Consider the following 16027-nt stretch of genomic DNA (forward strand, 5'->3'; position numbering starts at 1 on the left):
TCGGGCTGAGGACCTCCCCCTGTGCGCTAGTGTCGCGTTATGAACGGACGTCTAGCGGTACGTGTGACCGCGGCCTTGGTTTCATGCTATTAAAGGGGTTCTCCAGTCATAGCATGTTAGGCCCTATCCAGACGATTAACTTATTGATTGCTGGGAGTCTCAAGACCGGGGTCCGTTGTTCCTCTGTGGCACTCGAGATGATCGGAGCAGCAGGTCGCACATTTGCCGGCTGCTCTATTTATCTTTATGGGGCTGACAGAAATAGCGTAGCGTGGTACTCGCCATTCTTTGTCGACACCATAGAGATGAATAGAGCACCCGGCGCATGCACAACCAGCTGCTCCGATCATCTTAAACTCAACAGGGTTTTTTTTTAACCTTCACCTCATGTATGGCCCCGGTCACAAGAACCGCTAGGCGTCCGTTCATAACGCGATGCTAGCGCACAGGGGGCGGTCCTGGGCCCAAACGCACATTCGTTTCCAGAGAAATGCATGCTATCAGCTTATCAATTCCCTGGAAACGCATGTGCGTTCAGGCCGAGGACCGCCCCCTGTGCACTAGCATCGCGTTATGACTGTCGCCTAACAGTACGTGTGACCGTGGCCTATAGGGTAGGCCGCTCGTCTCCCTATGTAGAGGGGAGGGGTGAGGAATGCTCACCCCCTCCTGTACTGCGCCCGGGTTTTGGATCAGGCGAGCATGCGTTCATGTGAAAGGGGCCTAGCTGATGAAATATCTGAGATGTAAATGGTTATTTTTGATTGTACCGTACATATAACAATTTATGACATTTTATGGAAGGGAGATGAGGGAATGCGGTTGGCAATCAGATGAATGATGGCTTTCAGCATTCTGCTCTTGGTGACACGGCCTCTGTGCGGCTGGGATTTCATAGTATAGTTGGAATTTTTACTGTGCACATTTTCAAACCAATGAATGACAATTTGTGTAAAGGGTGAAATCTGTGACTAAATTTCCCACGACCAGTTGTAAATTTCACCTCTTTACCCCTCACCCCAGGACAAATGATGGTGGAGGACATGGCCGATGGTGGATCATAAAGTGTTACCTTTACCTGTTATGGCGCAATTCTACACCAGCTTTTATCCTTCTATATTACTTGCTCCCTCAGGTAGGGTATGAAATCCTTCTCTAATTCCCATTTATGTGAAAACTCCCCTATTCAACTTAAAAAAATAATTACATCAAGTCATATGTAAATGAGCTGAGAAGAGTCACTTTTGAATGAGACAAGTCGCATGTAAGTGTCACTTCAGACACCACTATCTTCAGGTCTGTAACTAGAACCGTACTTTTGGTGTCGTATTACCCCTTTTAAGACCAGTATTTTGCGTTTCCGTATTCACTCGCCTCCATAACTTTTTATTTTCTTTTTCCCCTCAAAACTAAAATTGACGGATTGTTATCTGTACGACATCTTGTGTTTTCTGGCGGCACCATTTAATATTCTGTGCCATGTACTGGGAATTGGCTAAAAAAAAAACGTTTGCATAATTTTCTGGCTTTCTGTCTCTAGTTGACATTCTCAACCATAACTGCAGTAATTTTCTCCTTTCCAGCTTCTAAACATGACTCATCTCGGGCAAAATATGACTTTTCTCTGCTCATTTTCACTGGAATTTGGATAATTTGCCTATAAAATACCTGTCCTCTGGATTTCACATAAATGCGAGCATTCTAGAAGTAGGGCATTCTTGCTCTACTAGAGGGGGCTGCTAGCTTAAAGGGATGAAAGCTGGAAACGGGTTCCCTTCTGTATGTGCCAACATTTGGCACCTGGATAAAGAGTTGTGCCTTATATGCACCAAAATCCTGGTCTGCAATAAGGGAGCGTTTGCATGTGGAGTTTCAAATGTGTTTCCACTGAAATGCTACACATTTCAGAACGCACGCACGCGCTTTACATGTAAAAAATGCCAAACATTGGAGGGGCCATTTACCAAACTTTTATGTTTAGTTTTTTTTTCTTTCCCCTTTGACTTTTTAGTGTTCTCATGCCTTTTGTTGGCATTTTACAAAAAGTCATGTTGATGTATTATTCAGTAGAGCGCCTGATCTGTCATAAGTTTCCAGATGTGCTTGTCTGAAAAAGTTGCAAATTTTGACACAATCGCGGTGAAAAGTTTCAATTGTTTTGCGCACATAACCTTGCATCCAAAGCGGACGTAGGCAAGGGGTTGCTGATACATTTGAGGTTTTTTTGTGAGACTTTTCAAACAACACAGACCTCATTTATCAACCACTAAGAGAAATCGGGTAAGCCCGAAACCTTCCAAAATATACCAAAAACTAGACATGTTTCCAGATATATGTTCCCAAATGAATAGAGGAGTAGGTTGAAAATGTGCGCTGCAGCGCCATTCACTGTCTGTGGAAGAAATGGAGATGGCCAAGTACACCAGCTATTTATGTCAGGGTGCATTCAACACGTGACGTTTTTGCCGCATCCAAAACTCTTAGGGCGCTGTCATACGGGACATTTTGGCTGCGGTTGCAAACGCAGACCAAACCGCACCCATCGGGGCGGCCCAATCGTATTGGCGTTTCTATGGAGATGCCTGCGATTCGGACCGAGCTGCCGGTGCTTTTCCATTACTTTAATGCAAAACACCGGTGGCTTGGTCTCGATAGAAACGCCGATGCGATTTGGCCGCGAACCACTGCCAAAACGCTAACGCAGCCAAAACTTCCCGTGTTGGCAGCAACCTTAAGCCTTTTCATTGGAAACGCATATGCTTTTTCGCCAAACCCTCTACCACTTGCATTTTGGATGCGTTTAAAAACGTGACAAAAAATTCAACGTGGGAATGTGCTTTCAGCGACAGGCTGCCCTGTTTATTTGGTGTACAACGGGCCTCTGTTCTTGCGATCCATTGGGGTCCCACTACTGGGACTGCCACCAATCTGCAAGTTATCAAAATATAGATTAAATTTTTTTTTTTTTTTTTTTTTTTTAACTTTAATGACCCCTTTAAGAAATGAAGGGATTTCATTCACTGACATCTGAGGTGCTACAGCTGTTGGGGAAGTGATTAGAACTTTTTTATTATTTATAGTGAGTGTTATACATGTGTTCTGTGAAGTGAGGAGTATGACAGGAGCAGCCATGCTGTCCCTCTGATGTGTGTTTTGATGGGGGGTGCGCGCTCCCCTCAGCTCCCGCGCTATTCCTCTCAGGTGCGCGCCGCCGATCTCCTTGTCTTCCCGCGCTCTCTCTCTCCCTCAGGGGCGCGCTCCCGCTCGCTGCGGCTGGCCCGGGCCCGGCGGACGCGCAGGCGCGCTATGCACTCTGGGAATGGCTGCGCAGCTCGGGTTGGCTGGGGGAGCAGACAGCGGAGTTTTAATGTCCGCCATGTTGGCCATGGCGTATTGAAGAGGGAGGGAGAAAGAGAGACACCGGAGCGCTCAGAAACCCACAAAATAACCCCCCGAACCGAGCTACGGACAACCCGGAGCACCGGGAAAGGCGCCATTTTGATCACGGCGACTGGTGGGAAGGCGGCGGCGGCAGAGCACGGACAGCCCCATGAGAGCAGCGCGGCACGGGAGGATTTCCCCGCTCGTCGGTCGCATGGCTTTGTTGTGGTAGACAGAAAATGAGCAAATTATCGTTCCGGGCTCGGGCGCTGGATGCGTCCAAACCGTTACCCGTCTTCCGCTGCGAGGATCTCCCGGACCTGCACGAATATGCCTCCATCAACCGGGCCGTGCCCCAGATGCCCACGGGCATGGAGAAGGAAGAGGAGTCGGTAATAATTCTCATTTTCTATACTGCCATTCTCTCGCTATCGGCTCTGCGCAAGCTTGCACAAAATGGCCGCCATTTTCTCCTCACAGGAGAGGAGGAGGGGGGGCGGAGGTGGCGCAGCTCCCGCTCTCCCGCGGTGTAACGGGCCGCCCGCCCCGGGGTGATGTAGCCGGGCTCCCGTATATCTCCCCCAGGGCGGTCAGTGAGGTGAATGAGGCTATTATTGGGGTGAATTCTGAGGCGAAAGGCACAAAGGGGGTCACGTGACGGGGCCGCGGTCCGCCATTTTGTTGTGTGGGTTCCTGTCTTTGGGCTGGGCCTGCTCGCTCTCTTCTCTGGATGTGTGTGTGTTGTTGAGGTGCAGTTACCGTGATGGGCCGCCGGGGGGAGCCCGAGGACGAGGCTGCGCTCACCTTGTGGGATTGTTTGTGTACATCCAGGCTTGACAGCTGCGGCCTGCCATCATCATGCACCGCCATGAGCTTCTATTCATTGAATGAGATTATATACCTATGTTTTCTAAATTATTGTTGTCTTTGCAAGTGCATAGCTAGTGCGGCTGATAGCATGATACAAATGTGTCTAGATACTATTGGATGCCCTTTTGTTGATCTGATCGCACAGGATGGAATAAAACCTGCAGTAGTTCTTATGTACAATATGATTTTATTTTGTTTTGAGCAGATAGATCTGTGCTGTTAAGGGGTAATTTCGTTAATAAAGTAGCACCTTTGAAGTGATACAGTGTTGAGCTCCATTCATTGCAACTTTATTCAGGGGAATGTGCTCACAATTCAGGGGGCAGTCACAATGGGGTGGTCCGTGGGGGGCATTGCAAGCATCCGCATGTAGTAATAAGAGTTACAATGTGACTGTACTGATGTTACACGGAGATAATTGGGAGTACAGTGTTGACCAAAGTGTCTATACCGTGTGCAAAGTAAAAAAAAATTAAATAAAAAAGTTGGCTTTGCGCTGTCTGGATTTCACGGACTGACTACAGTGTAGAGGACAGGACTCCAAGCATTATATGAGTCCCTTTCCTCCCCATGGCGGGAAAACTGTGATGTCCATGCTGTATCTGCATTTAATCTAGTTTTTGCCCTGTCCAGTTAAATGCTTAGCAATATTTGAGAAAAAACTGACTGCATACGGATGTCATCTGTTGTTTGTTTGTTTTCGGATCCATTTACCTTTATGGAGGTCCATGGCCCACATGTGAGGGAAAAAAAGTGCCTGTTGCCTGTTTTCTCCATGTCTGCACATCCATGAAAAAAACCATAGATGGCATACTGACCCATTCATTCTGAGTCCTTATGTAGGGAGTCCTGTCCTCTGCCCTGTGTTCAGTCTGTGATATCCAGCTGGCATGCGATGTATGAGCAGATCTGCACCACAACTACTTTCGGGAGATTGCTGGGAGGCTTTCAGATTGAGGGTATGATGACATCTATCAATCACTAACCTATAGGATTTTTGTATTTTGAATCATGTACTGGGTTATAGCTGAATTTGATAGACCAACCACAAGGCAAAGGATGGGACACTGAGCATCAAAGTGATATATGGGGACACTTATCAGTTATCTAAGGTAAATCTGGTCTAGTTGCCCATGGAAACTAATCATTGCGCAGTTCTTATTTGATAAACAGCTGTGAGAAAATGAAAGCTGAGCTCTGATTGGTTGCCATGGGCAACTAGAACAATTTTACTCCCAGATTCTTCTCATCTCCCCTACAGAAACCCTGTTTCATCTTTCTTGCAAAACGGCAGCGCCCAACTGCAATAATGTATATTACTATGATGCTTAGCATCTCATTCCCTGCACTGTGGTTGGTCTGAAATCCAGCAACGCACAGTGACCAGTCGTGAACCACCTTAGGGTAAATTCACCTTCAGCAACTTTTGCTAGCTTCATTCAGAGGCCTAGGGTGCTTATGAATGGTTCTACAAAATATTTGCTGTATGTGTGTACCCGAACATTTATGGCATGTTGGTAGAATAGGCCACAGACAAATATTTGGGTCTGACAACTGGGACCTCCAGCAATTGCTAAAATTGCTTCTGGCTTACTATTCACTGGCCACCTTGTGGAGACCTCAGAGTGACCAGTTACATACTGTATCCCGAACATAGCACGGCTAAGAAATGCATCCCAGGGACCCCTCATTGATCATACATTTGTTGTAGGAATTGGTGAATAAAAGGCGATATAAAACTTGGGCCGGTAGTACAGGAACGCATGTGGCCTGTGGCAATGGGTGAACCCCAGCGCTGGCACTGTAATGAAGAAAAGCATCATTTTTCAGTGTAACCAAGGTGTGCAATCCGTTCTTTAGGGCCAACATACAGGACCATTTCCACAGCCTGTAGATGTTCGTATGCTACCGGCCTAAATACTCTAAATCCACTAGTCACTTGATAGGAGGCCAGTGTGTCATTGCTGGGACCCCCAGTAGTCACAAAAAGGGGATGGGGAGTTCCCAGCAGTCAAACAATTGGTGACTTGTCCTATGGATTGGCCATCAATTTTGAATCAAAGGGGCTGATGGCGTGCCATGTGGAGATGAAAGGTTAAGGATATTTGTTGAGCACCATACACCTTGCTTCATGTAAAAAAAAATGTGCTCAAAAGCCTCTAAATGTTTCTCTGTACTATTTGTACTGTATGCAACAGTTTTCCCAAATTTTTATTTGGAAGCAAAAAATAATACAAATAGGTCTATGCCCACTCTGAAGCTGGCGAGACGCAGGATAATGTGGGTTGTGAATACAGTCCCACCACCTTCATAGGAGTTCAGTTTAGCACATCTGGGAGGTTTGCACTGATTAGCAAGTTGTGCCCTATCCTGGTTTTCATCCATTTTTTTTTGTAGGCCGAAATTCTATCTGCTGTTGGTTGCAGTGATTGGCTGTAGCAGTCACATGTCAGTGTTGAATGTGACCTAATAGCTGCAAGAGATTGGTAAGGTATTACTTGGGGCCAATTGCAGCAGCTATGTGTAATGTGCATCATGTCAGGATGAGAAATGATGATCCTATATACACCCATCAGTCTGTTTTCTGATCTGCTATTTATAATTCATCTTTAATGCATCTTCTATCATTAAAACTATTTGTGTAGAATAGGAGGACTCCGTGGCTTCACAACTCCTCACACTGAATGGTGCTGATCATTACACAGAAGACCTCATGTTATGTTTTGTTGCACATGACAGTGTTGTGTTTTTTGCTTTACTGTTTTGTATACGTCTAAGATAGGTTCTTAAGTTGACTTTGTATGCAAGTCGGAACTGTATATTTTATCATTAGATCTCCAAATTTTTTTCGGTCTCTGTGACAATTGGATTTTAAAAATATTGGGTTGTCCTATAACCAGGATTGACAATAAAGCCTAATTGCAGACACCTTTAATAAGTGTTATAGTGGTTTATTGTAGCCTAGGGCTAAAGAATAGTAAAATGCCAAAATCCAGAGGTCTGTCTGTAGCTAGGGGTTGTCTGTAAGTGGGTGTTTTTTAAGTAGGGGACCGCCTGTATACAGTTGTATTTTGGTCATGTAATACATTTCTCCTGTATGACACTGAATCTGTATAAAAAAAACTGTGGGCTGGCAAGTGATGACTATTGGCCGGCTGACAGAATGCACCTCCCACTTGTTCTGGATTCTGCACACATGTATGGCAGTATATGGTACACAACAATATGTAGCACCTGTATTGCAACCCCTTAACGCTCTGCGCCGTAGCTCTACGGCGCAGAGGTATAGGGAGTGTATGAAGAGGGCTCACGGGCTGAGTCCTCTTAATACAAGGGTGGGGGTTTTTGCATATTGCAGAAAACCCCCACCGCTAATAACCGCGGTTGGTGCTTGCGCTGATCGCGGCTATTAACCTCTTCATTGTCGGCGGCGGCGTTTAAAAGACGGCGGCGCGCGGGCGATCGGTTGCCATGGTAGCCTCGGGTCTTTGTTTGACCGTATATGGTAGGAGCGATCTGCCCATCTAGGGTTAATGTACCCTAGATGGTCTAAGAAATAGTGGAGAAAAAAAAAAAGTTTTAAAAATAAAAAAATGAATAAAATATAAAAAATTCAAATCACCCCCCTTTTCCTAAAACTGATATAAAACATAATAAACAGTAAAAATCACAAACGTATTAGGTATCGCCGCGTCCCAAAATGCCCGATCTATCAAAATATAAAAACGGTTACGGCCGGCGGTGACCTCCGAGGCGGGAAATGGTGCCCAAATGTCCGAAATGCGACTTTTTACATCACATAAAAAATTATCAAAACGTCGCACAGACCTCAGAATGGTAGCAATGAAAACGTTGCATCATTTCGCAAAAAATGACACCTCACACAGTCCCGTGTGCCAAATTATGAAAAAGTTATTAGCGTCAGAAGATGGCAACATTTTTTTTTTCTTTTTTGTACACATTCGTTTAATTTTTTGAAAATGTATTAAAACACAATAACACGTGTATAAATTTGGTATCACCGCGATCGCACCGAACCAAAGAATAAATCTGAGGTGTTAGTGCACAGTCAAAGTCGGAAAAACTGAGCCCACAAGAACGTGATGCGTTTTGTTTTTTTTTTTTTTTTTTTTTCTTTCTTCAATTTTTACACATTTTGGAATTTTTTTTCAGCTTCGCAGTACACGGTATGTTAAAATAAATAACATTACGGGAAAGTAAAATTTGTTTTGCACAAAATACCATGGCCCTCACACAGGTCTGTACACGTAAAAATGAAAGTTATGGATTTTTGAAGTTGGAGAGCGAGAAATGAGCGGAAAAACCCTGCGTCCTTAAGGGGTTAAACGTTCCTCTAGACTTCAATTTGGCATACAGAGAAAGTAGGACATGCTCTATATGTATATATCTTTTTTACGTCTCAAACTGTGCAGTGCACAATACGGCCATTTCAATGGATGGCTGTACTGTCCATTGAAATAAATAGGACCTTATGGTGCATATTGATACGCCATGTTCATACGTTCGTGTGCACGAGGCCCGATTGTCAACCAACATCTAAATCTTACTCCTGACATAAAGATGATGCGTTTTGAAGGAAAGCTATTACAGAAGTATGGACCAATGTGTTGTTGATCCCCCTACTTTTTGGTGTAGTGGTGCATAAATCTTTGCATAATATACTTTTTTTAAGCCCATTGCCTATGAGGGAGTTTGATCTGACCAACCCGCTGCGGGCATTTGCACGATTTATCAAACTAAACCAAGTATTGTTGTGCAGTGCAGCAGTTATAGGTTTGGTAGATCTCGTAAGCTTATGGGGCGAGTTTAACGTAATTTGCGAGCAGTGGACTTTGGACTTGTACCTTGTAGAAGACCTGTGCCAATTCTACATTACCAACTACTGTACTTTAACATCTTGCTGGAACTTGGCAAAGTCGGTGCTCTTTCTTTTGCCTTTGGTGTCAGTCATGCACTGGATTTGTCAATGTGTTAGATAATGTGTGCATGGTATATATAGATTGGGTCTCAATGAGAACTTGTATTTGTGTATTTCTCTCTACTAAGAAACCAGAAAGCTCAGGAATTTTTTGTTTTCATCCTTCTGTAGGGAGGTTCTAACCAGCAGGTGTGTGTGTGTGTGTGTAGACCGGAAGGTTTCTTTATCCTGACGTTATGGCTGTGTTATTGCTTCCTACTTTCACTTTCTGAATGGCAGCCCACATGCCTTAACAGCAGCATTGTATTACCTTCTATTTGCTGTTCTGAATGTTTACACTGTGATTGTTAAATAGACCTTGACAACTTTACTATTGATATAGTGTTAGGTTTTTCTGGTATATTCGGGTTTTATGTGTGCGTCTCGGCAAACCTTTCTAGTAGTTTTTATTCTGACTTTTAAAGGGACACATTTTATTTGAATAATTGGGTTGAACAGCGCTCCTTCTTACCTACAGGAAGTAAATAATTAAGCTTCCTGTTGAATGATGGCAAGCGGAGATCTAGAAAACCATGAGGCATTGTTACTGAAAGTGCGTTTGTGTAAAGAAAACGTAAGCCCATCACTTAACGCACAGTGCCATGCTAGTTGCAGGGTATTATAAATCAAATGATTGCTTGTTTATGTCCCATAGTGGGACAGGTCAAAAAGTGGGGAAAAAAATGTAAAAAAAGTGAAAATTGCCATACAAACTCCACTTATGTAACGGGGTTGAAACCTGTAATGACAAAACTTAAAATTATGAAAATGTAAAGCAGAAAAATGAAATGATATTCGGCAACTAATTTAGGTGGTCAAACTATCTGCCTGGAAACTAGATTATTTTGCTATTATCCATTTTCAAAATTATGTCAAATAATGACAGGTAGGTTAACCTGTTAACCTACTAAACCCTAATGTTTAGCTAACCCTATAATGCTTTATAAACTAAGATTTGGCTAATATGTAAATTTTCCAGAGTTTTGCCCGCCTCCACACACCAATAGCCCCAGTAGCAATAGCCTTTGCTCTCACTGCCTAGAGAGGCTACTCCATATCTAAATACCTAAACTCAGAAGCTTCCTTTAAGACATACTGCCCTTTTCAGTTACCCTTTTATAAATCATTAGTCCTACTGTTTATTCATCTGTCACAGATTTTGATCCAGGGTTGTATTTCACCATTGAGCATGGAATAGAATAGGATTGAGCAAAGACTTGCAGATATTGTCATTCTATGGAAATAAGAAAAACAAAGTTCAGTTACGGTACTTGCCACCCCCTCATAAGTTACACCTTTACTTATTTCTGTCAGTTGCCTCACTTTGTCTTATGTTGTAGGCTGATCTAGAAATCGTCCTATAGTGCTTTATGTGCCTTGCACATGGGACAGATATTTCCACAGCTTGCCTTTTGTATAGAGGTTTATGTTAGGGTAACAGAACTAACAATGTTTATAGGCTTACTAAAGTTTATGGTTATGCTGCTTTTAGAATGCCAAAGTTTCCAATTTCTCCTTGCTTGATCTTTTTCCTAGACCAAGAAAACTTCTCTTTGAGATTTTTATCTATCTATACATGGTTAGATTAGCACTCGATGTAACCAGAGTTTGTCACATTCATATACATTACTAAAGTTTAATCCTTCTTAATCTAAAAACATACAATTAAATTTCGGGGGAAATCATTAAACTCCTCCCGATTGCACCAGGAACATCACAGCAGGAGACACATGGGGAGAGACCGTGGACCTTTACATCATTGAGAGGAAAGGAAGTGCTGTAGCCATACCTCACTTACAGCAGGTTAACATTACTTGCTCACATTATCTACTGTTGATGTACTAGTCAATGTGAATAGCAATATTTACTGACACCGGTAGCTCTAAACCTACTGCACCTGTGATTCTTTGTCACCATGGATGAAATCGTGATGACAATAATGGTGGCCAGTCCTGGCTGTGCCAAGGATCATAGATTTGTATCTTCTGAAGTTTGATTGTTTTTGTTTCCTATTGCATCTCCTTATCCATTCTGTAACTCAAACTTCAAAATAAAGTATCAAATTGTTAAACATTTATCTGTATGTTGGTTTCTTTTTGTTTTGTATTTTATCAATGTTTCTAGTCTAGAGATAAACCAAGACTAAATGGCTCTACTCCATTGTCTATACATTATGTTGAGTTGCTTAAAGGTTGTAGACATCAGCAATTCTGTATTGTATATTTTCCTCAATACAAACTTTTCATCTACCAATAGTAGTGTAAAAGAGAACACTTGCAGTTTTCCCTTGCTTTCTTCGCCCTTTCCTGTCAAGTACAGAAAAATACATGGAGGGGGAAGCAGTGCTTCATAAACCACACTAAATAAATTGGGGTGCATTCACAAGTCTATTTAGAAGGGCAAATTTAGGCTACATTTTTTTTCCCCTTCATTTATTCCCCTTTTGCCGATTTGTGATAAAATCAAACACTGAGTCAGACAGGGGGACTTAACATTTCTCCTTCTGTAGACTATGGCTAAAACTAGACTAAAGTGACAAACCCTGCATGTTTAAGTCTCTGACCCAAACAATTTTGTAATTTCAGAATACATCTTGTAAAACTGGCAATTATCGACCATAGTCACGTGAAAAGTCTGTGGATTTTCCGTGCACTTAAGTGGACTAATGCATCTATTGCTGATAATGGGCTTCTACTGAGTTGGTATAACAGCTTTGTTTTTATTATTCGGGAGACTGATGTAATTGGAGAATTTCTCCTACAGTTTATGTGGAATGTGATGATTAGAAATTGTTAGTAGAGCATCTGGCTGCTGTTGATGCCATCTGTGCAAACTCTGCTTTGTCATTCATTTATGCAACTCTTTCATGCCAGTTATTGTGTTGTGCAATCTTGCCTACTCTTTGGTTTGCATTGCTATGATTGTAGGGATTAATGGGAATCTACCATTAACTCCTTCCTGACATCTGACCTTATAGTGCTGCACGGCGGGAATGAGGTATCGTAGTAATCTATAGAATAAAGATAACATATTCATTTTATGGTACAGTGTATGGTACGGCCCCCAAAAATTTCAAAAAGAAAGGAAACCAGAATTCATGATTTTCTTATGCTCCATACATTCAAGAGCTAATAAAATCTCATCAATAAGCTAATGACCCACTAAAATGAAGTATTTGTAAAGTGCATCTAATCTCGTAGAAAATAAGCCCTTCTATCCAAATTTCCCAAAAAATATAGATTGTATAGCCGTTAAAGGAAGCCTACCACCACGGATCTACCTATTAAAGAGAACCCGTCATGCAAAATAACCCCCTAAACTAAATATATTTTCATACACTGCCATTATAGAGCATTGCCTCTATCCCTTCATTGTCCCTCTACATGCCTGTAAACCTAAGCAATGAGGTCCTAAAGCTGTATGCAAATGACCTGTGAAATGTCCAATGAAGCATTAGCATATTCAAGCTGTCCACTCTATTCATGAGTGGGAGGCACAGCCACACCCCCAGTGCATGACTGACAGCCTGTATAATGGTGTGAGGCTGTATAATGATGTGCTTGCTGGTGGCCACGCCCCCTGCAGCCTGTGTGTGTGTGTGTGTGTGTTTTAGGAGAGATACAGCAGCTCCAGGCAGCCATGTTACAGCAGAACATGTCAGATTCATGTGTAGCTGATGTCTGTGTCTCTCACCTGTGTATTAGGAGGATGTAGCATGTCAGCAGATGCTGCAAACACACTAGCCATGCTTTACTATACATTACACACAGACATGAGCAGGGGGAGGAGAGGGGAGGGGTAACAGGGGTGACATCACTGCCTCTGACCATGTGATCAGCCTCATTTACATGATAAAGAATAGATGATTTTACAATGAATAATGTATGAAATAACTAGATAAAGGCTGGGATGGGATCCTTGTGAGCTGCTCCAACAGGTAGTAGTGACAAGACTAGTGACACAGACCTGATGACAGGGGTCCTTTAAGCAGGTCCATCTAATGTATGTACATTTTTTTTAGGGCTAATCCTTTAGTTCCCTGTGCCCTTTGTAATCTTTAATTGTGATAATTTGCAAACTTGCCAAAGATGCTACTGGGGCGTGGGGTAGCCACGCCGTGTAGCCTTAGCTCCGCCTACTCCACGCCCCAGTAGCATCTTTGGTAAGTTTGCAAATGATCACAATTAATGATTACAAAGGGTACAAGGAACTAAAGGATTAGCCCTAAAAAGGGCGATCCTTAGATACATTAGATGCACCTGCCAACGAATCTAAAGGATTCGTGGTGGTAGGCTTCCTTTAACGGCTATTCAATCTATATTGTGTATATATATAGATATATGAGGTAGCCTCTTTGATCCTCCTCCCCAGACATCTTTAGAGTGCAGCTAGGAGCTGTGCATACTCGGCCACAAAGCCACATGAGCAGCAGCTCCAGCTTCGGAGCCGAGACCACGCATGTGCAGCTGTGTGTTGAAGATGTCAGGGTAGGCGGATCAAAGAGGCTACTGGGGCGTGGAGTAGCTGTGCCGTGTAACCTCAGCTCTAGGTACTCCTCTCTTTGGTAAATTTGAATATTACACCAATTGAAGATGACAAAAAAGGGATATCCTTACATAAAATAGATGCAACTACCACCAAATTTACCTTGATCCTAGATCCGTGGTGGTAGGTTTGCTTTAAAAGTGACAATGCAAATCGCTCTGAATGGCGCAGCTTCCCTTTGATGTCCTGCCATGTGCCCATTTTTCAGTTTACAATCACATATGGGGAATAGTAATACTCGGGAGAAATTGGGGTTCAAACTTGGTGGAGAGTTTTGGTATTTTCACCACTGAATGTGTACATTGTTTTACAAAAAAACTAAAAAAATTTCATTTGGCACCTGTAAAACAATTAAAGGGTTAACAAACTTCATAAGTTGTTTTAGTATCTGTTGAGGGTTGTAGTTTCTATAATGGGATAATTTATGGGGTTTTACTCTTTAGTTAGGCCTCTCCAAAGTGAAATGAAATCTGAGCAGGTCCCTCAAAAGCATGATTTTGCGATTTTATGAAAATGTAAAAATTTGCATCTAAAGTTCAAAGCCTCACAACATCCTAGAAAAAATGAGGTGTGTAAAAAAAAAAAATAAATAAATAAAAAAAATCTCCACATAAAGCTGACATTTGGTAAATGTTAGTCATAACAGCAAAAAAATTTGATAACTACGTGTCGAAAAAGTAAAACAATTTGAATGTTTCCAAATTTTCACTAAATGTCTTTTTTTATCATAAATACAACACATATCACTAAAATTTTTCAACTAACATGAAGTACACGAGAAAACAATTTAAAAATAACTTGGATATGTTAAAGCATTTCAAAGTTATAACCACTTATAACTTGAATAAAATGGGCCGTGTCAGGAAGGTGAAAAGTGACTTGGGTGGCAAGGGGTTAAATTCAAGCATGTATAAACAAGGGACGCTTACTCATGAATCCAGGCACATTGATTGTGGAAATCCTCTTATATTTGTTACCCATGGCCTCCTGCCTTCTAAAATCATTTTTTAAATTATTCTAAAAATCCTGAGGTTCTACCCTAGCCCCTCTGAGAATTGAACAGCCTGTAAAGAAAGATTACAACCTCCCCCTGCTCCCTCAGCACTGAGGTTACAACAACAAGTTCACTGCACAAGTGCTGCGGAAGCAGGCAAAGGGTGAGAGCCTGTAAAGCAAGATCACAAAGCGGATAGGGTTCATTAGTGTCATTTTAGAAAGAAGATTTATAAGATTTCCACAGTCCTGGTGCCTGGATCTATGATCAAGTGTCCCTGGTTTATCAGGATGGATTTTGATGGTAGACTTCCTTTAAATATATTGGATAGCAAAATAGTAATAAGACATGTTTGTTTGCTGGACTGATTCTATATTTGCCTTCTAAAAATGTATGTTAATGCAGTATGTACTCAAAATTTCTCCTGCAAATCTGCCACATGTGAATGCACCCTAAAAAGTGCAGCTATTTTTAAGTCAATGTGAATTAAACTTAATAACACAAACTTCATGTCATAAAGGTTTTAATTTCAACAAACGTTCACCTGTCCACAGGATAAGAAAAAAAAATGTATGATCACAGGGGCTTCTTCCCCGATTACTAGATTAGTCAGAGATATAGAAGGAGTGGACATGTTTATTTTGATGCCCGGAAAGTGCTAAATGAGTGCGTATTCATCTACATGTGTCTGAACAGCACTCCGTTAACCGGTTAAGGACCGGGCCCTTATCTGTTTTTTCATGTCCATTTTTTACTCCCCACCGTCAAAAATCTAACTTTTTTATTCTTACACGCAAAGAGCTGTGTGGCGGCTTGTTTTCTTCGTAACAAATTGCACTTCATCGTGATGGTATTAAATATTCCATGCCATGTACTCGGAAGTGGGGAAAAAAACTCCAAATGCAGTGAAAATGGTGAAAATCCGCCTTTGCGCCATTTTCTTGTGGGCTTGGATATTACGTCTTTCACTGAGCGTCCCAAATAACATGTGTACTTTATTCTTTGGGTTGGTACGATTAAGGGGATACCAAATTTGTATAGGTTTTATCATGTTTTCATACATTTACAAAAATTAAAACCTGTACAAAATTTTTTTTTTTATTTTTGCCAACTTCTGGCGCTAATAACTTTTTTTATACTTTGGTGTACGGAGCTGTGGGTGGTGTCATTTTTTGCGAAATTTGATAATATTTTCAATATCATTTTTAGGACTGTACGACCTTTTGATCACTTTTTATATATATTTTTTTTTTATATTT

General features: G+C 42.0%; 1 protein-coding gene across 4 annotated transcripts in view; it reads left to right on the forward strand.

The window, feature by feature from the left end:
- Nucleotides 1-16027, forward strand: part of EPC1 (enhancer of polycomb homolog 1) — a 46707-nt gene that overhangs the window by 13223 nt on the left and 17457 nt on the right. The window contains exon 1 of one of the 4 annotated variants that reach the window (XM_072154043.1): nt 3258-3773. The exons of 2 other annotated variants lie outside the window; for them this stretch is intronic. In XM_072154043.1, coding sequence (XP_072010144.1) covers nt 3621-3773 — 153 coding nt within the window. In that variant the 5' untranslated portion in view covers nt 3258-3620. Of the gene's footprint in view, nt 1-3257; nt 3774-16027 lie in introns of those variants that run through there. One more of the 4 variants, XR_011855935.1, reaches the window with a different exon arrangement.

Source organism: Engystomops pustulosus, chromosome 5 (assembly GCF_040894005.1).
Source record: "Engystomops pustulosus chromosome 5, aEngPut4.maternal, whole genome shotgun sequence".
NCBI lineage: Eukaryota > Metazoa > Chordata > Amphibia > Anura > Leptodactylidae > Engystomops > Engystomops pustulosus.